Raw genomic sequence first — 26,848 nt, forward strand, 5'->3', positions numbered from 1 at the left:
CACTCTAAACCATATTTTGGCTGCCAAAATATTTTGGTTTCCCTGTCTCAATTTGAATACCTTTAACTGTGAATATAGAACAGACAGAAAAAGGAGATATAACATGTTAATGGTTTGAATCAGGCTCTGTTAATAGGTACTGTCACAAAGTTTAAGTATCATAGTAATCTTGTGAGGAAGATATTATTTGCCTTTTGAGGATAATAAAACTGCAACTCAGATAAAGAAAATTCTAGTTTTCAAAATACCTTATCAAATTAGTTCCAAAAATTTCTCAATAAGGACTTTTAAAGACACTAACATGTCTTTTTTAACTAACTCAATAAAACTGTTCAGAAAATGGAGATATTCCTTAAATGGTATTAAGGAAATATTATTGTTTATTCCCTCATTGCTCAGTTGGTAAAGCATCTGCCTGCGATGCAGGAGACCCCGGTTTGATTCCTGGGTCAGGAAGATCGCTGGAGAAGGAATACGCTACCCACTCCAGTCTTCCTGGACTTTCCTTGTGTCTCAGCTGGTAAAGAATCCACCTGCAATGTGGGAGACCTGGGTTTGATCCCTGGATTGGGAAGATCCCCTGGAGAAGGGAAAGGCCACCCCCTCCAGTATTCTGGCCTGGAGAATTCCATGGACTGTATAGTCCATGGGGTCACAAAGAGAGACATGACTGAGCAATTTTCACCTTCACTATTGTTTATTCATTCCATATACAAATAATGAAATAAAAACATGTCAAATGAATATTTACATGGTATGTTTGAATATGTTTTTCTTCCCTTAAAAGTACATTCACAGTCCTCAAGAAAGAACAAGGGTAAAAGATACTTGAAAATGAAAAACAGATCCCCCCACATATAGTCAAATAGAACTGAAATGAATTTGAATACTAATAAAAAACAAAAAAATACTAATAAAGCAAAATGTGGGATGAGAGTAACAAAAATACATCATAACTAAGGACTAAAAATACTAGCCAGATAAGAAATTTTCTCAATTTACAGAAAAGTATTTGTTTACTAAATAAACATGCCCTGACAGTATAATGTGTATCAACTACTTGCACTACAGCTACTGGCAAAAAACCCCCCAAAAACCTGCCCTTAAAGAGACAGAGAAAGGTAAAAATATACTATCTTTGAAGACACATGACTGTTACTGTTATGATACATGCTAAAACAGGTGGACTATTTTCTCAAGGAATTTCAAGTTGATTAAAACCATATTTCTCAGCCAAGAATGCTATTCTCTAATTCAAAAATATATAGGTCCCCAACATCAACAGTTCTTCATCCTTACGAAGATTTGTTTTGTTTGGAATGCACATGGTACATTATTGGAAAGAATAGGATTTATCAGCCCATATATTTATTGAGACCACTAAATTCACATCAAAACCAACTTTTTATTGATCTTAGTATTCAATTCAGCAGCTCAGACAGGCTTACTATACAGAAAATGGCTTCTACAAATGATCTTCATATACTACAATTCCCTACCTTCCATTCAAAATCCAGCTGCTTCATAGCTCGGTAAACTTCAGCCATAATGTCATATGGTTTGCTTTGACTTCGGATTCCAAGATGCCACTTGGCTTTTTTCACAGCTAAAGATTTGGGCTTCGTTGTATTCAGTGCATCCAGTGGACATCGTGCTTTAGGGCTGTCTGCTATAAGAGGTGGCATCCTTTCCGGATGAGGTTTCAGGCCTGGGGGAATATGCATGGTACTATCATCCATAAAAGAACCAGTTGGGGGACTAGAGGCGAGGTAGAACTCACTGGCTTGGTTCATTATTCTCCGATTGTCAATGATAAGATGATAAGCCACTGCAAGCTGGTCTTGAGGGTCACCACTATATAAACTGTTCATTACTTCTGATTCTGTACACTCAAATTTTTCACACACTTCTTTCACAGCCTCATCATCAATGACGTTAGCATCATAGGAGGGGTCTTCAGGAAATAAGTAACTGGGCAAATCTTGTTTAAACCATTCATGCTCTCTAGGAAAGATACCACAATACACTATTGTAAGAACATGCTTTGGCAAGTCCCAAATAATTTAGACATGGGGCAATACAATATATCAGAATCAGAAAGACCTGGGTCTCTAGTCACTTACTAACTATGGGACCCTTGGGTAAGTTCATTAACCCTTGCTCTAGAGTAACTATGATTATTCAGACTTGGGTATTTTGCTGACATTTTCACAAAAAGAAAGAAAATAAGTCTGTCACTTCAAAGGAAACAACTGGCAGTATTTGGTGCCAGTGATGAAATTCAAGCTTTCAAGTAAAATGTTAGAATTTGGCTTATAACGGAGTTCTATATATATATATATAGAATTGTATATAACAGAATAATTTATATATGTTTCCATAAGTTTGACAGATTCTCAATATTTAAGAGACTTTTCTACTTTTAGAATGAAGAGGATAATGCCTATAATTTGATAGTATATAATGAAATGTGTTACCATCCTGAACACCAGGCTATCTCACTAACCCAATATTTTCCATATGACCAATGCAAGATGTTACATAGTCACACATGGGCAGAAGCTCCACTCAAAAGGCAAAACAGACCCTGTGGATTTCAATGTAGTAAAGTACAAAAGTTCACTGGTGATTTGATATTGCAATTAACATATTAAGCTTTGATTTAATATCAAAGAAAAAGATCTAACTATATGAAAGGTTATGAGAATGTTCCTCCCTTTTCCGGCAATATCTGAGATCAGATATGTTTCCTAGACTTCAACTAATACAACATATTGCAACAGATGAATCAAGAAGTAGGCATGAAAACCTAGCTGCTGTCTCTGATTAAGAGGATTTGAAAAATGTAAAATAATGGTACTCTTGTCATCATATTTTGTTTTGGAAAATAAGGTTATTTTTCATAGGAGACATATTATTCAGAATAACATGTTTACTATTATTTTTAAGTGAATTAACTATTTAAAAAATTTTTCACTTTTGATTTCTAATCTGAAATTGGTAAAAATAACCTGCATTAAAAAAAAAGACCCTCTGGAGTCCTCAATTTTAAGACGTGGCAGGGGGGAGGTATTCAAACCAAAACATTTGAGAACCTAGTCTCCTAGATCTTATTTTCACACTATTCCAGGCCTTTACACATGATGTTTACTACTGACACCCTAGAATATCCCATCCCTTTTCATTTAATTAACATATACTATTTCTTCAAGACTGTGTAACCATTGCTACAGGGTAAACTGGGCACTCCCTAAGCTAAATTCAGATCAGTATATATTTTACCTGAATGCCTTCTACTGAGTGATTAATTCATTTATGAATATTTATTGTGGTAAAGGACATACTGTGGTAAAAATGCACACTCATTCACACAGAGATTACATTCTAGCTGAAAACAGACTAAACAAATACTCTCAAAAATAAACACAGAATTACAAATACACAAATACAAAAACCCTGTGATAAAAATTATGAGTGAAAAGCACAAGGTAAAATAAGAGTGTTTAACTCAGAATGGGAGGTGAGTGCTTAAGGAAGCCACTCTCAATAATATTTAAGCAGAAATCAGAATGATTAGAAGTCAGCTAAGCAGAGCTGGGGAACAGATATTCCCAGCAAAACAAACAATATATGCAAAGATTCTGAGGTTAAAAATGTTTTCCTGTGTTCAAGGAACTGAACTGAGGCCAGAATCATGAAATCATAATAAGTTACTGGTTGGAGTGGCAAAAGATATCAGGTTTTTCTGACAGCTGTAGGCTATAAAAATGGTTTTGGGGCTGAACCTATGGTTGATGATAATAACAAAGGTGTTAAAGAGGCAGGGGTGACATGATCTAATTTGCATTCTGTGAAGATCATTCGGCTTGTGATAAAGTAACTGAATTGAAAAGATAAAACTAGTAATGATGAGGAGGAGGAAGACGCTAGTGCAATAGTCCAAGTGAGAAATGATGGTGTGCCATGTCTTGTGGATATATACAGAGGTGAAACTTCTACAGCTGCTACTAAATGATACTATTATAACACTCATACTTTCTCACAGTTGTTACAGATTTTTATACTAAACTGAGAGCTCCTTGAAACAGGGACCATGCTTTATTCACCTGCGTTTCAGTAGCCAGGACAGAGCAAATGCTCAATAAATGTGGAATGATGAATAGACAAAGAAGTAAAAACTGAATTATTAAAGTATTTAATTGCTGTATAATGATAATAATAAGCACCTCAATAAACATCTGGGCTTCCCAGGTGGTGCCAGCGGTAAAGAACCCGCCTGCCAATGCAGGAGATATGGGATGCAATTTCAATCCCGGGTTGGGAAGATCCCCTGGAGAAGGATATGGCAACCTACTCCAGTATTCTTGCTTGGAGAATCCCATGGACAGAGAAGCCTGGCAGACTACAGTCCATTGGTTCACACAGAGTCAGACATGACTGAGGTGACTGAGCACTACTAGCACAAATAAACACTTAGTAATCAAATGACCAGTAAGTACTAATTTTTTGAAAAGAATTGATATAAAAAATAAATTGCTACATATCTAGCATTTTTAAAACATCAAACTTTAAAATAGGGTAAACACTTTTGAATAAACTCCAAAAATTCATTCTTCTATTAAAGCAATGAGATTACTAGCAGAAACTGTCAATATTAACTTTTTTCAGAACTCTGGAAATTAACCAAAGGCTTGTAATAATCTGAGGAGTGTTTTTTGTTTTTTAAAAAATGGTTGTGTCTCAATAAGAACAGTGAGATTTGTGACACTTTCAGTTACCCAATATCCACTTCCTCTTCTCCATTTCTATGGTGGCCTTGAAAACCAACAGCCTCACAATCATTTTAACCCCCAAAACTAGCACCTAGAACCACTGGGAGGCAACTGGGGAGAACAGGCTTAGAGTTCTCCAAAAGTCCTATCCCCAGAGAACTGTCATTATTAGACAGGGCTGGCAGATCTCTGGAAACCTCTTCTGTCAAGCCCTGTCTTCATCTGACCTGACTTAGCGTTCCATCTGCAAACAGCCTTTTGTCCAGCACACTTGTCAGAAACAATCAGTGGCAACTGTCTAACATCCCAGCTGCCAAACAGCAAAAAAAGAATTGGAGCAAACAAGTAGCTGATCAAAAACCTTGAAAGGAAACGTTAGGGACTAAGTTCCATAGGAGTCCTTAAAATACTCTTAAAATCCTAGAATTCACAAATGCAGGACTGTTGTTCATGACCAAGAAAGCCCCTGATTTCTCATCACTGATTGACTCTGAGGCTCTAAGCTAGAAAGAATCAAGACTAATGCAGAATTATGAACTTCTCATTAAAATGCTGAAGACACACCCCAACATGGACACAGAATCCCTCAGCAAAGGCTGGGAGACTGATTAGATCAAGGCCTTTAAGGAAATCTTTCTCTAGCAATTAGCTGACCATTAAGCTAATGAAGCAGAGACTTCAGTGGCCACCCTTGACAAAGAATACAGACTTAACAGAATTAGTTAAGTAAAATCACTAAGTAAATTAAAGCAACAACAGTGTACAACAATTATAAATTCCAGGCATCTATGCAAGAGAAATAAAAACATATGACCATTTAAAAGTGTGTACATAAATGTTCATGGCAACATTATATGAACCAAAATTAGAAACAACTCAAATATCCATTAATAAATGGATAAACAAAATGTAGTTTATCTAAACAACAGAATATTTTTCAAGCAAAACATTAAGTACTGATATTCTACGCCATGAAAGAACCTTGAAAACATGCTAAGTGAAAGAAGCCAGACTCAAAAGGCCACATGCTGTGATTCTATTTATATGAAATGTCCAGAAGAGGCAAATCCATAAAGACAGAAAGTAGATGAGTGGTTGTCAGGGGCTGCAAGGAGGAGAAAGTGAGTACAGAGCGTCTTTGGGGATGAGAAAACTGTTCTGGGATCAAAGAGTGGCGATGACTATACAACTTTGTGAACATACTAAAAACCACTGAATCATACAATTTAAAGAACAAATTTATGGTATGTGAATTATATCAATAAAATAAATGTTTAAAAAAACAGAAATAATCTAAATTTTCATTTCTAATTAATTCAGAAAAAGAACCACAGTTCTTCATAATAATAACAGTGCCAATTAAAAAGCCATACTTTGGGATAGGGGGAGGACAAATCAGGTGATTGGGATTAACATATACACAGTACTATACATAAAATAGATAACCAATAAGAACCTACTGTACAGCACAGGGATCTATACTCAATATTTTGAAGTAAGCTATAAGGAAAAAGAATCTGAAAAGGAAGATATATACATGTGTGTATGTATATGTCTCTGTGTGTGTGTGTATGTGTGTAACTGAGTCACTGTGCTATATACTTGAAAGTATCACAACACTGTAAACCAACTATATTTCAATTAAAATTTAAAAAAATATTTTAATGATAATAAAGCAACCCTGAACATGTTAAAAAAAAAAAGTCATACACCCAGCTTTTAATTTTAAGGAGTCAATTTCTAAACAAGGTAAGTAGTAACCAGGATGTTTATGAAGGTTCATCTGAAACAAAATCAATTCATTTCAGATGGGTTACTACACAGCCTCCAGAAACCGTCTTTCTGTCACTGCTGCCTAATATCTGATTTTCATATAAGACTTAAGACTAAATGAGCTATAATGACTCCAATCAAATTGTATAAATTTCACAATGTGTGCAAACTTCTTTAAGTGCAGCTAAAAGGTCCTTATATATTCACTTTAGGATAGTATTAATGGCTAATATTATATGCTGGGCATTATTCTAAAAATGGGAATTATATTAGAATGAATACTTGTAGTTTCTAACATTCAACTGTGTCTAGACCTATAGAAATAGTAAATTCTTATGTTTTAACCTAAGACTATCCTTCAAACAAATCCACTATAAACGATGTAACTAAAGCACAATGAGGTAGGAAATATGCCAATAGCTAACAAAGAATCAGAATTTGTGATTAGACAGTTGAACTTCAGATCTTTCATTTTAACCATAACAACATACTAAGCACTACTGAGCAATACTAAGCTTAAAGCACTTAAAGATATGAGTTTCCTGAAGACAATGTCTGTCTTGCCTACCAATATTCCCAGCAATTAGCATAAGACCTTGAACAAAGCAGATGTTAAATAACTGTTAAGTAAATAAAAATGATTAAATGAACAAATAAATACAGATATATTTTCTAACCTCCAATAGCCTACCATCTTAAGAGAAAAAGAAAAGATATATACAAAAATAAAAGCATACCTTAAAGATATTGCGGGCTTGGTTTTAGAACATTGCAATAAAGTGAATATTGCAATAAAGCAAGCCACCAATATTTTGGTTTCCCACTGCATATAAAAATTATGTTTACAGTGGGGCTTATTTATAGGATAAGGCCAAAATTGATGTGTGATCTAGTAGGTAAAGGCTTAGGATTCCTTCCCTCGGTCCTCAGATTTAGGTAACTCATTGGCCTTTTCTTTGACCAACATAGCACATATCAAGATAGTTAAAATAGCATGCTTGAAAATATATATAAAGTCTCTTTTACCTGTAACTGTTTAAGCCAATGAAACCTTTCAAATTTTATTACTATGGGGCTTTTATGTAGCACTTTACATTTTCATGTTGCTTATAGTTTTATTCTACTGAAATAAATGAATGTCATAAAAAATTATGCTTAGAGTATCTGTAGACTATTAAATTTGCAAAAACATTACGCCCCCAAAACAATGTATGTCTTGATTAAAAAACACTTTATTGCTAAAAAATGCTAGCCATCATCAAATGAGATGAGGATTCCACAAACCTTTAATTTGCAAAACAAACAAACAAAAAAAAACACACCACAGTATCTACACAGTGCAAAAAAGTGAAGCACAATAAAACTAGGTATGCTGGAGAAAGGATGGATGTCATAGGACTGGTGTAGCAATACGGATTAGTTGAAGTAGTACAGGTTCTGAAATCAGGCAATTTCTCAGCCCTACTTTTGTAAAATGAGAATAACAATAGCTACCTATTAAAACTTGGAACTTCCCTAGTGGTCCAGTGGTTAAGAATCTGCCTTCCAATGCAGGGGACATGGGTTCAATCCTTGGTCCGGGAACTAAGGTCCCACACGCCACAGAGCAACTGAGTCCACACACAACTAGAAAACCCGAGCACCGCAACTACTGAGCCCTTGTGCTACAACTAGCAAGAATCCTGCACGCCATGACGAAGAGCCCATGTGCCACAACTAAGATACGAAGCAGCCAAAAAGAAAATGAATATATATTGTTTTAAAAAAGGAAATACTATAAGCATTTAAAAAAAATAAGAGCTACCTATTAGGAATCAATGCAAGAAAATACGTCAAGTATCTAGCAAAATGCCTGTTATATAAAATCATTCAATAAATTAGTAACTCTTTCTGTTGAATTGTATTTTGTCAAATGAAGAATTTCCAAACACTAAATACAGAATATGAAGAAATCTTAAAATGATGAAAACTATAAATTCAAGTTACTACTCAAATTAAAATACACTTGCTCCTTGGAAGAAAAGCTATGACAAACCTGGACAGCATATTAAAAAGCAGAGGCATTACTTCACCAACAATGGCCTGTCTAGTTAAAGCTATGGTTTTCCAGTAGTCATGTATGGATGCGAGAGTTGGACCATAAAGAAGGCTGAGAACCAAAGAACTGATGCTTTTGAACTGTGGTGTTGGAGAAGACTCCTGAGAGTTCCTTAGATTGCAAGATCAAACCAGTCATTCCTAAAGGAAATAAGTCCTGAATATTCATTGGAAGGACTGATGCTGAAGCTGAAGCTCCAATATTTTGACCACCTGATGCAAAGAGCTGACTCATTAGAAAAGACCCTGATGCTAGGAAAGATTGAAGGCAGAAGGAGAAGGGAATGACAGAGGACAAAATGGTTGGATGGCATCACTGACTCAATGGACATGAGTTTGTACAAGCTCCAGGAGATGGTGAAGGACAGGGGCGCCTGGCGTGCTGCAGTCCATGGGGTCACAGAGTCAGACATGACTGAGCTACTGAACAACAACAACAATTTTAAGTCCTGAGATGGTTGCCACTCTTTTATACCACCCACATTATGTGCAAATTAACCTCTCCTAGTAGGTTTTTATTTACATTATTCTTCTAAAGCTTGTGAATATACAGGTACCTGTTTAATATAACAGAATTGGTACTTTTATTATTCTAAGTACATGTGCTGATGTGAACAGGTGCAAATATATATACATATTAGCATATTTAATGCTCTAAGGAAAAGCCAACTAAGTGACCTATTTACTCTAAAGAACTATGAACACAAAAGAATTTTCCCCTGCTAAGTTGTTCATTTCCATTCCAAAACTAAATATGGTACTAATTTACAATTTTATATTTTTATGTATGAGGCCTGGAACACTAACAGAGGCTAAGGGAAGAAGACACAAATGCAGCAGGAATGCAAAAGAGATCAGCAGCAGTCACACAAACAACTACCCCAGCCATCATTTAAATATTTCAAGAGTCAAGACAAGGCAGAGTATTCAGGAAAGATGTTAAAAGAATGTGTTTGCAAATAAATACCTGATGAAATGTCAGGTAAGAACAAAAAACCCTCTAAGAAATATGACTGATAAATAAAACACAGAGGGCAATGAATCATCCTGACTTGTGTGTGCTATATAAAGGTCATATTCACAGTAACACCAGCAACTGCACTTTCCAAAGTTTCTCACATAACAAGAAATCCTTCACAGCAAACCCACTAGAGGCTATTTTTGGATTCAAAATCTTAGCAAAACTCTTTATGGTTTATTTCATCAACTCTATGTAAAATATATAACTCTCACCCTGTTTTTTTCCATTTGAAACGTATTCAAATACTTTCTGAATGTTTACTGTATTTCTAGGCCTTCCAGCACTGTATATACAAAGGTGCTAAGACACTCTCTCTACCCTTTTATAATTACAAGAGAGGAGAAAGTTACACTGAAAGCAGCCAGATACAAAATGAGAATGAGAGCATGAACAAAGTGTGGAAATCACAGAAGTGCAAGCAACTGACCATGCCCTGGAGAATCAGGAGTGATTGCACAAGGCAGGTGATAAGTGAGCAGAATTTTAAAGGATGAATGGAAACTTTTAGGTCCGAAAGGGCAGAAAAGGTATTAGAGGCAAAGGAATAATACAAACAAAGACATGAAGGCATAAAATATGCATCATTATATTTGAGGAACAAGGAAAAGTTCACTGTGGCTGGAGCTCTGGTACAAGGGGTAAGAGCAGGAAGAAGTAAGCAGAGCGTTACTATGACAGGCCTTGTATGCTTTGCTACTTTAACTGAAAAGTTTGGGACACAATCTGAAATAATTAAAAGTTGAATCATAGGGCCAGGTTTACATAATAAGGAAAGTAAAATCCATATAAAGTGTTACAGTGCCTAACATAAAGCAAGCATTCAGTTAGTGGTACTAATATTAATACTAGAATATGTACTTAATAGTCACAAAAAGAATATTCACCTTATGTCTTTGATAGTTGCTCGTTTCAGGGGATCAACCTGCAGCATATGCATCAGGAGAGTAGCAACAGAACGATTGAGATATTCTGGGATGTAAAAAACACCCCCTCGGATCTTCTTAAACAGCGTAGGCACATGCTCATCATCAAATGGGAGGGTGCCACAAAGAAGAGCATACAAAATAACACCGCAGCTCCAGATATCCACTTCAGGACCTGCATACAGCCTAGGGGAAGATGACAGCACAAAACTGAAGCGCAAGTGTCACTTCTCAATTGCACGCACCCTACTTCTTCTCTGTGCGCCTGTAGACACAGTGCAGACTCCAAATGTATTGCTTTCCAAGCTCTTTAATGAAATCCATGGCCACTCCCCAACACTCAATGGTTGGTCTCCAGAGAGAACAATTGGTCTAACCCATTGCGATTCAAATTTCCCAAGAGAAAACAGTACTTACGTGTATTTGACACAAACTAAACTGAACTTACTAATTAAAAAGTATAAAACTTTCTGTGGTTGATTTTTGATAGAAACATCAAAGTAGATGACCATAAACTTTAAGAAAAGCAATACTATATAGTGTATTAGTGTATAGGCTAAATCTTCTTACATAAAGCAATTAAAAGACAAGACAATGCATAAAAAATAGAATGTTTATGCCCAACAGACCTATTTTAAAGAATATTTGAAATAGTAAAGTACCTAACTAGTTCTATAGCAATCTCTTTCATGGTATTCATGCTATATCACATTATCCTGCATAACTACTACTTTCATTCAAATAACCTGGTGGCTCATGGGGCTGAGACGACCTTTATCCAGAAAACCTATGCCTAGAATGCTGTCCCTTTTGTCTCTCACCTTTCTACAGTGTTAAAATTGCCCTGATGGCACATTACCAAACTCAAACCTAAGCCTCAGGTAATACAGTATATCTCTACAATTCCAATTAAAACAGTATAATCCATTTCAATAAAAATCACTATCCAATGTTTACAGCATTTGCTATGTAGCCCAAGCTCCTATATATGCAATGATAACTGTTTTATATTTTCTCTCACAGAATTCTGTTAACTTAAGATCAGACACTGGTCACCAAAGAATACTTAAGTTTATCACTGCAATCTGTATAAACATTTAAAAAATGTATCAATGAGTAAGTTACATGAATAATTACAGTCTTCTCTTGTGCAGTTTGTTTTCATGAAATGACAATAACGTCTCCCCTCAAAACCTCATTCTTCCAAAGACAACATAAATATACTCTGCATGCTTTATAAGAGTATATAAAGTATGATTAAAAGACTGTGTCTGATAAGTAAATAATGAGCCTGGCAAATGCTTGCTTTCCTAGCTGCAACTGCCTAAAATGAAAAAAAAAAAAATCAAGATTTTTTTTTTTGCAATTTTAATGGAAAAACTCCTTAAATACTTCATAACAAAATTAAAATTAAATGTTTTAAAAATTGTTTAATGTAACTCTTCTGTCTTCAATGACAGAAAAATTAAAGGGACAATGTGCTTCTATTAAAAACCTTATCTTCCAAAGAGAAAGTTAAATGTAATCAGAATGAACAAAACATTACGAAAAGCTTACTCTTCACTGATATACTATATTACCTGCCTGAGATGACTTCAGGTGCTGCATAATTTGGGGATCCGCAGCTAGTTCGCAGAAATTCACCATCTGACATCATGTTAGATAATCCTAAAAATAAGAGTAGTATGTTTAGCTGGTGCTAGGTATCCCGGGGTACTCAGGGGCCAGCTTGCCTGCCAATGGACCAGACCCAGCAGCTGCAACTGGGACCCTTTTGTCCCTGGTCTCCTCCTGACATGGACAACTGTCCAGAGTGCCCCGACTGGGTAAGGAACAAGAGACTTTATTGACCTCTCTCCCCTGCCCTCTCTTTCCTCTCCTTAACCCTTTCTATCCTTCCCTGTTTTTCTAGTCCCCCAGTCCTGGACGCAGGAATCTGGTCGAAGGGCCATCAGCCTGAGCTGAGGATTAGAGACTGATCACCTCCTCCTGGCAGAGAACTCGAATTCTGGTTCTGGTCTGGTCTGATTTCTGGTAGGGCCGAGTTCCAGTCCACCCTTCTCTGGAGGCCCAGGGAAAAGTCCCATAACGCCTGGGTATCTGTAGGTGGCAGGTCTGTAAGGCCACCCCTTTTGCCCCACCTCTCCCGCCTCCTCCCCCTTCTTCTTTCAACTTGGCTTCCTTTCCTCCCTCGAAATCTTTGATGTTAGTACTTGGATCTGAAGTTCTGTGTCTCTATAGGAGGTTTTCTGAGAGACTGTATTCTTGTATTTAAGGGCTTCCCTGGTTGTGCAGAGGTTAAAGCGTCTGCCTGAAATGTGGGAGACCTGGGTTTGATCCCTGGGTCAGGAAGATCCCCTGGAGAAGGAAATGGCAACCCACTCCAGTATTCTTGCCTGGAGAATCCCATGGACGGAGGAGCTTGGTGGGCTACAGTCCACGGGTCGCAAAGAGTCGGACACGACTGAGTGACTTCACTTTCTTTCTTTCACTTTCAGATATGTTTAAAGTAAATATGGATTAATGCAAAAGGAATAACATCAAGTCTGTAGTGCCTCAAATATCATAATGTTTACTTATGTTAAAAAGCAGTAGAAAGTATTTGTTAGACTCGAAAGAGACCATTTCAGAGTGCTTATACCTGACAAAAAAAGGTAAAGCACATCACACGTAAGACTGAGATTCCTTTCCTAAATAAGAATGTTGATTCATTTCACAAATATGAGGTTATTCTAAATTATGCATAATTTTTCAAACATAAAAGCATCAAAATATTACTTACCCATTTCTCCAAGTGAAAGAAAACAGAGAGTACTATCACTTTTTTATACTCTGTTTTCATGGGCCTTTTAAAAAAAATCTCTAGGTAGAAATCAGATAGGCTCCATTTTATAAAGATTATGTTCCAAAAGTTTTTAATTTGGAAAGCTTTAATTCAACATAAAAAAATATTCTATTGAACCAAAATCTAGTTGAACTACAGCACTAAATGAGGTTTATGATTAGAGAAGAGAAATAGAAAAAGGAATTTCCTGACTTTTAGATGAAAGACAAGGTACAGACAAAAATGTTAACTAAATAATGCTGAACTCTGGCACCTTTTCATCTCTTTCTATAATCTCTCACTTCCTAAACCCTTTCCCCTACTATGGCACCCTGTCCAGGTATGTTAATCCCAGAAAATGTCTGGTCATAAAAATTACATTTTATCCTTTATTTTACCCCCCAACAAAAACTCCTATTCTTTTATCAAGAGCTGTTAGATGTTACTACTCAGTCTACTGACATTCCTCCTCCACCAGTTCAGAAGGATTACAATGCTCCACAACTGCATGGAAATTTTCATGAACCTCCATTTAAATGCATTTATCAGGGAAAAAGCCCGTACTTTCATTAGATTTTCAAAGGGGGTTTGTAACCCTCACAAAAAACAGTCAAGTCTCATTTCCTCAGGAGGGAATGCAGGTTGAGTAGGTTTACCTTGATACCAGTTCTCTAACTTCTCGAGATGTACTTGCATTTTTAGAAAGTGGTTTAAATGAACAGAACAAGCTAGTGTGCAGACTGTGCGACTAATCCCTTTTCACAAAATAGGATTTACATCCTTGAAAGTGAAAGTTTTAGCTCATTAAGAGTTGGTACTGTCACACTTGCAAAGGCAGCTAGTACACTTCTGAACAACTCTGGAGTTACATACCAAAATCAGCTATCTTGGCATTCATCTGTGCGTCCAATAGCACATTCTCTGGTTTCAGGTCTCGATGAACAACCATGTGCCTGTGACAGTAATCCACGGCAGACAGAATCTGCTGAAAGAGCCGCCGAGCTTCCATCTCTTCAACCTATCAGGTACAAAAGAAAGTATACCAAGAATATTTGGGACATCTACATAGCAAGTTTTAGTTTCACAATCAACCTAAATATAACTGAGTAATAAAGCAATTAGAATTGTGTTAAAATTCTCAACAAATCAGACAAACAAGCCAAAAACTTGCATTCAAGCTCAACATATCAATTGACAAGCTTTTCTTTGTTGCTAGATGTCACAGGTCATTTTCAAATAATATTACTAAATGTGCACAATGTTTCACAAGTAAAACAATCTAAAATAGAATTTAAGTGAAACTGCTAAGAAAAGGAAATATCTGAAGCTTCAGCATGGTGTTATGGAACTGATTTTGCACTTTGAAAAGCATAGGCTTTTCATGTTGGCAATTAAGTGGAATATATTTCCTAAAATCACTATGTCATAAATTGCATGTTTTAAGAAAGAAAATACATCTAACACTCTGTATGTTTAGTTAGACATTATTACAGAAACAATCTCACTTTGAAGATATCTTTGTGGTTTGCTATTTCTTACTACTTTCCTCTTTTTTTTGCTTAAGGGTTTATTGTACTAGATAGAATGTTACTCACCCGTCCATGTTTACAGATGTAGTCAAACAATTCACCACCAGACACATATTCCATTACCATAAAAAAATCTGTTGGAGTGCTGATCACCTGGTATCTTTTTTTGTCAATGAAAAATATAATAAAAATATTACTTTAACCAAAATCAGCCTAGCATGTTCATTCCTACTATAAATTGATATTCTAGTGTTTTATAATACTTTAAGATGTCAACAAATTATATAGTGTTAGCAAAATAATCACAGAGTTATAAACATGGAGGTTCATAAAACTCAGTTAGGTCCTGGAGCTTACAGACTTCCCTCCAGATCCCACTTTTCATGTTTACAAAATCTAGGAAATCATCCATTCCTTGACAACTAAATTAAGAATTAATTTTTCCATTTAAGCAAAAATGTGTTTGTAGTCTATGGAGATGGACTATGACCAACCTAGATAGCATATTAAAAAGCAGAGATATTACTTTGCAGACAAAGGTTCATCTAGTGAAAGCTATGGTTTTTCCAGTAGTCATGTATGGCTGTGAGAATTTGATTATAAGGAAAGCTGAGTGCCAAAGAATTGATGCTTTTGAACTGTGGTGTTGGAGAAGACTCTTGAGAGTCTCCTGGTCAGTAAGGAGATCAAACCAGTCAATCCTAAAGGAAATCAGTCCCGAATATTCATTGGAAGGATTGATGCTGAAGCTCCAATACTTTGGCCACCTGATGCAAAGAACTGACTCATTAGAAAAGACCCTGATGCTGGAAAAGATTGAAGGCAGGAGGAAAAGGGGACAACAGAGGATGAAATGGTTGGATGGGATCACTGACTCAATGGACATGACTTTGAGAAAGCTCTGGGAGTTGGTGATAGACAGGGAAGCCTGGCATGCTGCAGTCCATGGGGTCACAGAGAGTCAGACACGACTGAGTGAACTGAACTGAACTATGGAGTTGAGGTGTGTTATATTTAAATAACAGTGGAAAATATTCTTGGAAAGGAAAATGTTATCAATGTGGATACAATCAGAAAAATCTTAAAGTTGACAAATGATCCTGTCTTCAAGATATAAAATGCAAAAAAAGGGAAGGAAGGTATAGATTAAAAGTAAATTAAGAGACATGTTGTATAGATTAGTTTTGATTCTAGTTCAAACAGACCAACTTTAAAAACTATTTGTAAAACAAGAAAAGAAAGTCTGAATGACTGGTTGATAATATTTAACTGTTTAAAATATTAGATGATACTAAACTGTGCTTATTTTATTAAAATACAGTCTTTACCTTCCAAAGTAGATATTGAAGAGATTACAGATTAAAAGGTGACTCAGAGGGTAAAGTATCTGCCTGCAATACAAGAGACTTGGGTTCGATCCCTGGGTCAGGAAGATTGCCTGGTGAAGGGAATGGCTACCCACTCCAGTATTCTTGTCTGAAAAAGTCCATGGACAGAGGAGCCTGGCAGGCTACAGTCCATAGTTCATGGGGTCAAAAAGAGTTGCATACGACTGAGTGACTAACACTTTCACACTTTCACTTTACAGATTAAAAACATACTATTTGGGATTTGCTTCAAAATAATTTGTGGTGGGAGAAGGAGGAGGAAGCAGATAAAATAATACACTGATAACTGCTGAAGTTGAATGATAGACATATAAGGCTTCATCACTTTACTTTTTTTTTGTATGCATTATGAAACTTCCATAATACAAAATTAAACAGATGTATATATGTACATATGGTGTGTTTATACGTGTGAAAATATATATGTTCTAGGCACTCAAAACTGAGCACATAAAACAATAAAGAATCTTAGCTCTATTTGTCAAAATTTTTCCTAAAAAACTATTACTTCCACATCCACACACAATTATACTAGAGTTTGAAAACTTTAAAAACATGTTAACTATAGTATTAATGTTTTAAATGATGGTCACATCTAACACATATAAATGAACAATTGTTCTACTCTGCTTTGTTTATAAAGGATTAGTTACATCTAGTTGATTATTAGAAATATCTAAATGACACTGAGTTTCTATTGAGAGCTGCTATGTATAGCTGTGTGGTTGTGCATGGCTTGCAGGCACCCAGTGTAAGGCACAAGCAGGGGCTAAGAAGTGGCCCAGATGCCACCCCGCAGGCAGCACACCCTGACACAACATGTGTCAGGAGCAGGGCAGGCTTCTGGTAATTAGTCCTCCAGATGGGGCACTGTTTATTATTAATGTTCAAAAAAGAAAGTTCTAAATGGTGGTCCTGGTTACTATTCTTCTTTAAAGAGGAAGGAAAAAAATGGCCATGAAATTGGTGACATAACTACATAGTATATATTGTAAGAGAGGACACATCATATATAAATTAATACCTGCAAAAAGTAAAATAGTTAACAACATTGTGAACCAACTATACTTCAATTTAAAAAGAAATAGGAAAAAAAGTAAAATATAAAAGCTATCCTTTTATAGCTTCCACATCTGAAAATGATTACAGATTTTCAGAAGAAATATTTATAATAGCAGTCGCTAGTCTTTGGGATGAAAAAGGTACCCTATTTTCTATAGATTAATGTAACTGGCAGATAAGGTTGAGTCTTCTCAAATGAACTGTGAACAGGGAACTTACCCTGAGAACTCTAGGGGCAAAAAAAGGTTCTAAAGAAGCAATCCTAACAGGCACCAAACTCTAATGGAATAAAATGAACAGTGAACAGCAAGAGCACCCACGCTGTCACCTCACTGCAGGCTGATCTGATTTATCAACAGAAGTCTCAGCCACTTTCATGCTTTGTGCATCTTTGGGTATAAGAAAAAGCAGTGATTCCAATAAATTTAGCTGCTGATTCCTCTGAGTATATCATCAGTCTTCAATAAATATTGTTGGACCCAGAGACTTGATCAGATACCATTTGATTTTTATTTTCTTTCTAAAGACTAGATGGTTGTGCGTGCTTCCAGCCAAAGGTGTATGATGTCTGTCTCTTTTCTGAGATATTAGGAGCCATTACTGATCACAGCATAGATCTTATTAAGTCACAATGAAATTTTAAATGCTGGCCAATTTCCATAGTCTATTAATGAACTATAGTCTATAGGAAATACTCCCTCAAAACCTCCATTGTCTCTGAAGTGCAGGCCATCAGGTAACTGCCTGGTTCTTTTTCTTGTTATATTCATTAACCAGTCTCCTTATCATCTTCCTGTCATTCTGACTTAATGTCTTTTTTCCCACTACTAAGGTTGTCAATATGCCAGCAAATCTGGAAAACCCAGCAGTGGCCACAGGACTGGAAAAGGTCAGTTTTCATTCCAATCCCTAAGACAGGCAATGCCAAAGAATGCTCAAACTACCACACAATTGCACTCATCTCACACGCTAGTAGAGTAATGCTCAAGATTCTCCAAGCCAGGCTTCAGCAATAGTGAACTGTGAACTTCCAGATGTTCAAGCAGAGAAACAAGAGATCAAACTTTAGAAAAGGCAGAGAAACAAGAGATCAAACTGCCAACATCCGCTGGATCATGGAAAAAGCAAGAGAGTCCCAGAGAAACATCTATTTCTGCTTTATTGACTATGCCAAAGCCTTTGACTGTGTGGATCACCACAAACTGGGAAATTCTTCAAGAGAGGGAATACCAGACCACCTGACCTGCCTCTTGAGAAATCTGTATGCAGGTCAGGAAGCAACAGTTAGAACTGGACATGGAACAACAGACTGGTTCCAAATAGGAAAAGGAGTACGTTAAGGCTGTATATTGTCACTGTGCTTAAATTTAACTTACATGCTGAGTACATCATGAGAAACGTTGGGCTTTATGAAGCACAAGCTGGAATCAAGATTGCTGGGAGAAATATCAATAACCTCAGATATGCAGATGACACCACCCTTATGGCAGAAAGTGAAGAAGAACTAAAGAGCCTCTTGATGAAAGTGAAAGAGGACAGTGAAAAAGTTGGCTTTAAGCTCAACATTCAGAAAACTAAGATCATGGCATCCGGTCCCACTGCTTCATGGCAAATAGATGGATAAACAGTGGAAACAGTGGCAGATTTTCTTTTTGGGGGCTCCAAAATCACTGAAGATGGTGATTGCAGCCATGAAATTAAAAGACACTCCTTGGCAGGAAAGTTACGACCAGCCTAGATAGCATATTAAAAAGCAGAGATGTTACTTTGCCAACAAAGGTCCGTCTTGTCAAGGCTATGGTTTTTCTCATAGTCATGTATGGTTGTGAGAGTTGGACTATAAAGAAAGCTGAGCGCTGAAGAATGGATACTTTTGAACTATGGTGTTGCAGAAGACTCGAGAGTCCCTTGGACTGCAAGGAGATCCAACCAGTTCATCCTAAAGGAAATCAGTCTTGAATATTCATTGGAAGGACTGATGCTGAAGCTGAAACTCCAATACTTTGGCCACCTGAGCAATTGCTCATTTTCATTTTCTTTTGCTGATTCCTCCCCTTCTCCCAGACATCTTAACATCATGGTGCCCTAGAGGTCAATTCCTTGAAATCTTATGGAGGAAGAAGTGGATTATGGAATTCACACTCCATACTCACATCCTTGATGCGAAGAGTTGACTCATTTGAGAAGACCTTGATGCTGGGAAAGATTGAAGGTGGGAGGAGAAGGGGATGACAGAGGTTGAGATGGTTGGATGGCATCACTGACTCAATGGACATGCATTTGAGTAAACTCTGGGAGTTGCTGGTGGACAGGGAGGCCTGGTATACTGCAGTCCATGGGGTCACAAAGAATCCGACACTACTGAGTGACTGGATTGAACTGAATGTTGTCATCATTCTGGGTGAACAAGATATGCATGTAGATGATCTGTCCAATACATGCCCTCTAATTTCTTTGACTCCTTTTTCTCATTCTCTTTTCCTCTTCTACACATAGCCACTTACTCCAGGGTCACATACTAAGACTAATTCCTCCGATTATGCACTGGATTCCTTTGTCCCACATACTGAAGAACTTGGTTTCTACAACTGGCTATTCTTTCTCCTCTATCAATCTCTCCCTCTTGACTGTATTGTCCTCTTTGACACACAAGCATTCTATAATATCTTCCATCTTAAAAAACAAATACTGTTTAGATCTCACACTTCCTTCTAGTTACCACTCCTATGTCTCTCTTCTCTAAAATCCCTGAATGCTGTTGTTACTATCTCCCCTTCTATATCTCAGATTCTTTCCTACAGGTTTTTGTCTTCACTATTCCAACAAATTTCAAAGACACCAGCAACTTCCACCTTGCCAAATCCAATGGTCAATTCTCAGTCTCATCTTACTCAATATTCAACAGTATAAGGAAAAGTTAATAATCTCTCTTTCTTCAAATATGTTTTCCAATTGGCTTCGAGACACCAAAAACTTTCTTGGTTTTCCTCCAACCATTTTAATTGCTCATTTTCATTTTCTTTTGCTGATTCCTCCCCTTCTCCCAGACATCTTAACATCATGGTGCCCTAGAGGTCAATTCCTTGAATTCTTATGGAGGAAGAAGTGGATTATGGAATTCACACTCCATACTCACATCCTTGATGCGAAGAGTTGACTCATTTGAGAAGACCTTGATGCTGGGAAAGATTGAAGGTGGGAGGAGAAGGGGATGACAGAGGTTGAGATGGTTGGATGGCATCACTGACTCAATGGACATGCATTTGAGTAAACTCTGGGAGTTGCTGGTGGACAGGGAGGCCTGGTATACTGCAGTCCATGGGGTCACAAAGAATCTGACACTACTGAGTGACTGGACTGAACTGAATGTTGTCATCATTCTGGGTGAACAAGATATGCATGTAGATGATCTGTCCAATACATGCCCTCTAATTTCCTTGACTCCTTTTTCTCATTCTCTTTTCCTCTTCTACACATAGCCACTTACTCCAGGGTCACATACTAAGACTAATTCCTCCGATTATGCACTGGATTCCTTTGTCCCACATACTGAAGAACTTGGTTTCTACAACTGGCTATTCTTTCTCCTGTATCAATCTCTCCCTCTTGACTGTATTGTCCTCTTTGACACACAAGCATTCTATAATATCTTCCATCTTAAAAAACAAATACTGTTTAGATCTCACACTTCCTTCTAGTTACCACTCCTATGTCTCTCTTCTCTAAAATCCCTGAATGCTGTTGTTACTATCTCCCCTTCTATATCTCAGATTCTTTCCTACAGGTTTTTGTCTTCACTATTCCAACAAATTTCAAAGACACCAGCAACTTCCACCTTGCCAAATCCAATGGTCAATTCTCAGTCTCATCTTACTCAATATTCAACAGTATAAGGAAAAGTTAATAATCTCTCTTTCTTCAAATATGTTTTCCAATTGGCTTCGAGACACCAAAAACTTTCTTGGTTTTCCTCCAACCATTTTAATTGCTCATTTTCATTTTCTTTTGCTGATTCCTCCCCTTCTCCCAGACATCTTAACATCATGGTGCCCTAGAGGTCAATTCCTTGAATTCTTATGGAGGAAGAAGTGGATTATGGAATTCACACTCCATACTCACATCCTTGATGCGAAGAGTTGACTCATTTGAGAAGACCTTGATGCTGGGAAAGATTGAAGGTGGGAGGAGAAGGGATGACAGAGGTTGAGATGGTTGGATGGCATCACTGACTCAATGGACATGCATTTGAGTAAACTCTGGGAGTTGCTGGTGGACAGGGAGGCCTGGTATACTGCAGTCCATGGGGTCACAAAGAATCTGACACTACTGAGTGACTGGACTGAACTGAATGTTGTCATCATTCTGGGTGAACAAGATATGCATGTAGATGATCTGTCCAATACATGCCCTCTAATTTCCTTGACTCCTTTTTCTCATTCTCTTTTCCTCTTCTACACATAGCCACTTACTCCAGGGTCACATACTAAGACTAATTCCTCCGATTATGCACTGGATTCCTTTGTCCCACATACTGAAGAACTTGGTTTCTACAATTAGCTATTCTTTCTCCTGTATCAATCTCTCCCTCTTGACTGTATTGCCCTCTTTGACACACAAGCATTCTATAATATCTTCCATCTTAAAAAACAAATACTGTTTAGATCTCACACTTCCTTCTAGTTACCACTCCTATGTCTCTCTTCTCTAAAATCCCTGAATGCTGTTGTTACTATCTCCCCTTCTATATCTCAGATTCTTTCCTACAGGTTTTTGTCTTCACTATTCCAACAAATTTCAAAGACACCAGCAACTTCCACCTTGCCAAATCCAATGGTCAATTCTCAGTCTCATCTTACTCAATATTCAACAGTATAAGGAAAAGTTAATAATCTCTCTTTCTTCAAATATGTTTTCCAATTGGCTTCGAGACACCAAAAACTTTCTTGGTTTTCCTCCAACCATTTTAATTGCTCATTTTCATTTTCTTTTGCTGACTCCTCCCCTTCTCCCAGACATCTTAACATCATGGTGACCTAGAGGTCAATTCCTTGAATTCTTATGGAGGAAGAAGTGGATTGTGGAATTCACATTCCACACTCACATCCTTGAGGATCTCATCTAGTCTTTGGGCCTTAAATATCTTAAATACCATCTATATGCTGATGACTTCCAAATTTATCTCTAGTTTACAGCTTTCTCCTCTAACTTCAGACTCACATATCAAATAAACTACTTGCATTTCTACTTGGATAATTAATAAGTATTTCAACTTCAAAAAAAAGAAAAAATCAAATTCTTGATACCTAAAACCCCACTTCAAATCTGTTCATTCTACAATCTTTTCTGTTTCAATTAATGGCAGCTCCACTTTTTTGTTTGTCCACACCAGCAAACCTTGGAGTCATCCTTGATTTCTCTCCTCTAACAACCTACTGTGCTGTGTTTAATCACTCAGTCGTGTCTGACTCTTTGTGACCCCATGGACTGTAGCTTGCCAGGCTTTTCTGTCCAAGGGATTCCCCACACAAGAATACTGGAATGGGTTGCCATGCCCTTCTCCAGGGGATCTTCCCAACCCAGGGATTGAACCCAAGTCTCCTGCATTGCAGGCAGATTCTTTACCATCTGAGCTACCTAGAGAAGCCCACAACCTACATCTGTCAGCAAATCCTGTTCTCTACCTTGAAAATATATATAAAATATGTTTACTTCTCAATACTCTCCACACTATGTTCTAATCCAGGCCACCATCTCTTTCACTCAGAATACTGCAACTGACCCCTAATCTGATTTATCTGCTTCAACATAAGTCAGATAATATCACACCTCTGGTCAAAACTTTCCAGTGGCTTTCCTTTACTCAGAGTTAAAAACCAAAGCTCTTACAATGGTCTGGTATACCCTTATCCAATCTGGCTCCCCTCTGTGTCTCTGACTACACCTCTTACTCCATTTCCCCCAGATCACTCTGCTCCCATGATCTACCACCTGTAGCAATTTCCACCTCATAGCCTTTGTATGTGCAGCTTTCGCCATCTGTTATTTCCTCCCTCCAAAATATCTGCATGCATATTTCCTCACCTCTTTACTATCTAACATATTTTACTAATATAGGATTTATTGTCTATCTCTTCAATGCCACAAGCACACAAGCACACACACACACAAATATAAGCTCCATAATAGTAAAGATTTTGTTGTTGACTTCTATTTGTTTGCTGATGTATCCCCAGTGCTATCTGTTGCATGAATGTATCAACAAGCTAACTTTCTGGCCTTATTTTCCTCCATGTCCCTATACAACAGTCTGTGTGTTAGACAAATCAAACTACTTGTTCCCACCATACCACGTTCCTTACACTTTCATTCTTTTGCTTTGTTGTTTTTCTAGAACCATCAGGACCTTGTTCATATGTCACTTCTTTATACACAGAGTAACCACTGAACACCTACTAGGTGCTGAGGAGATAAAGATGATACTGACGGCACCAATCTTCACTATCACTTAGATAACTAATGGGATGCTCAACTTAACACAGCCAAGGCAGATCATTAACATTCACTTGTACCCCCAACATGGTTCTCCTCTAGTCTTCCTATTTCAGAAAATGGTACCATCAACACCTAACTGTTCAAGTCAAAACCCCAAATTCCAGTTGCTTAGGCAAAAGAGAAGATTCCTCATTCCCTTTCTTTTCCTCAGTACTTTATTAGTTTTACCTCTAAAATATACATTGAATTGACAGGTTTATCTCCAGCTAGACCAGTGCCATCAAACAGAACTTTCTATAGTGATGGAAATATTTTATTATACTTTCCAATATGATAGTCACTAGCCACATGTGGCTATTAAAACACCTGAAATGTGGCTAATATGACCAGAGAACCAAAACTTTTAATTTAATTAAAATTTATGCCACATATGGCTAGTGGCTACTATATTGGACAGCACTAATCTACACTACCATTTTGGCTAAACCCATCATTAATCTCCCAGCTGGACCATAGCAACAGCTTCCTAATTGGCTGGTCTCTCTGTACCCATTCGACACTATGGCCGTGTCACTCCTCCAACTTTCTCACTCCCTCAACTTCTTGAACAAAATCCAAACCTCTCGGCAAAGTCTTCAAGATCCTATGATATGTGGTCCATGGCTACTCTCTGACCTCATGAACTACCTCTCTTTCCATCACTCACTCCATTCTCGACATTATAGATTATAGTCATCTTCTTTTTCCTACAATACTCAATCTTTCTTTCACCCCTCTGAGGTTGCTTTACAAATACTGTCCCCAGGTTTTCAAATGGCTAGATCTTTATAATCCTTAAGCCTTATCTCTGCTCAATGAGGCTTTCCTAACAGCCTAATCTAAATTAGCACCTCCTCCTTCCTCGTCACACCCAAGGACAGCACCATGTTTCACTCTCCATATAGCACTTATCAATGCCTAAGATAGTCTGGTTAATTTGTTTACTTACTATTTTGAGCTGCTAGATAAGGCCAGCCATAAACATCGCAAGTGCAGAGAGAGACCCTGTCTTTTACTACTGTACCCCCAAAGCCTTAGAACAGTGCCTATCAGATACTAGGTACCTGATAAAAATTGGCTGAATAAAAGATGAAAACAAATATTGTTTTTGCACCTAAAGAATTCAATCTTGTGGAGATACTAAAAAGAAAATGAGCAATTACAATGTAATGTCCAGGGCTTTGGAAAAGCTGAAATTCTGGGTGCTCTAGGAACAGAGAGGATGAAACTTGACCCATTGTGTTACGGCTAGGGCAAAGTAGTTTTTCTAGAGGTAACTGCATTTAAAAGCTTGTATTTAAAGGACAAGTTGGAATTGGAAGCCTAGAGGAAGGGAGATATAGGTAAAGTTTTCCAAGCAAAAGCAACACTTGAAATACAACAAGTAAGAAAATGGTAACAATAAGAGCAGAGAGAAATGGGCAGATTTAGGAGACACTGGAAAAAAAGTAGTAGAACTTAATGATCAATTGTATGTAAGGGGTAAGGGAAGAGGAATTAAATATGATCCTCAAGTTTTAGGCTTTGGAAATTGTATGAGTGGTATTTTCATTCATGCACACAAATTTATTTCATTCATGCACACAAACATATATATAAACTAAGTTGAATTATATACATATATAAACTAAGCTGAACTCAATAAACTAATATGAATTTTTCATATGCATATATATGAAAAAATTCAACTTAGTTTCAAATGGCTCTTTGATTTCAGAATGGAAAACACTCAATAAATAGTTCAATGAATGGGTTCAGAATTCAGCAGAAACATAGATTTGTAAATTTTTAAGATAGAGATGACAAATCACACCATGGTGGCAGATGAGGTCACCTAAAAAGGATTCACTAAGATTACACTAGCTCAGAATGCTGAAGTATATCAGTATCTAATGGTCAGGCAGATAATGAAGGGCCCATAAAAGAAAGCTTCAAGAAAAGGCAAGAATGTAAAAAGAAAATCAGAAAACCGTGGTGCCATAGAAATCTAGGGACTACAACATTTTCAGGTGGTGCTCATGAAAAATGTTAAAAGCTGTCCATGAGGTGGATAAGATAAAGATATTTAAAAGTTGGTAGGCAAAAACCATCTTTGCCAAATTATAAAGTGTTGATCCTTTGACCAGTTAAAGTGAAATTTCCCTAAGAACCATGGGGAAATGAAAAACCAGGACAAAAATCAATTCAACAAATTCTAGTTGATGGGAAGGTTGGAGTTTCCTTTCAATCCGGTTTATTCCTTTTAATTTTCTCCCCATGGGTTTTTTTCATTTTGAGTTAATAGAGAAATTATGCAACATACAACCTTCATTTTCAGTATTTAGTTTTCAAACTTTCTTGCTTATTCTAGAAGTCCATTCTGTAGCAAGGAAACTATTTTTGGCTCACTTGCGTAGTTCAAGATTGCAGAAAACAAACAAAACCACTGAAAGGATCAGGTCTCTCTCCCTGTTTAAATCACTAACACTGTTAGAAGGCTGTGTCAGCAAGTTTATTCTGAAGCAAGAATACATGAGTGCCTTTTTAAAACCAAAAAATCAAATTCACAATTAAAAGGCAACATGGTTAAATGGACTAAGCTTAGGCTGGTAGCCAGAAACTTTAAACATTAAATTCACCTCTGTCAGTTACCTTCTGACCAATCCTGAGAACATCCTAGTACTCCTTCACAAAACAGAACATAATGAAATAATTCTGAAACAGAATGGGGTAAATAGTCAAACCAAAGTCAGACAACTATAAATAGTTATAGAAATGGAAGCAAGAAAACACTAGTAGCTATAACATCAAAAAAAAAAAAAGCTTTTAAGTCCTTTTAACAATTGCAACTGCTTACTGACAAAATGATTTATTTATAGGAACAAAATAGCAACTAGAACTCATGCTCTAAAAGAACAAAGTTTCCTTGGCCTCTTTCAGGGTTTGCAT

At 37.0% G+C, this 26,848-nt stretch overlaps 1 protein-coding gene across 1 annotated transcript in view; it reads right to left on the bottom strand.

The window, feature by feature from the left end:
- Positions 1–26,848, bottom strand: part of PRKAA2 (protein kinase AMP-activated catalytic subunit alpha 2) — a 76,590-nt gene that overhangs the window by 4,895 nt on the left and 44,847 nt on the right. Inside the window, exons 3-7 of the mRNA XM_070367965.1 lie at positions 15,006–15,099; positions 14,284–14,428; positions 12,167–12,254; positions 10,548–10,772; positions 1,500–2,004 (exon numbers count right to left, since the gene is read on the bottom strand). Coding sequence (XP_070224066.1) covers positions 1,500–2,004; positions 10,548–10,772; positions 12,167–12,254; positions 14,284–14,428; positions 15,006–15,099 — 1,057 coding nt within the window. The remainder of the gene's footprint in view (positions 1–1,499; positions 2,005–10,547; positions 10,773–12,166; positions 12,255–14,283; positions 14,429–15,005; positions 15,100–26,848) is intronic.

Source organism: Bos mutus, chromosome 3, assembly GCF_027580195.1.
Source record: "Bos mutus isolate GX-2022 chromosome 3, NWIPB_WYAK_1.1, whole genome shotgun sequence".
Lineage (NCBI taxonomy): Eukaryota > Metazoa > Chordata > Mammalia > Artiodactyla > Bovidae > Bos > Bos mutus.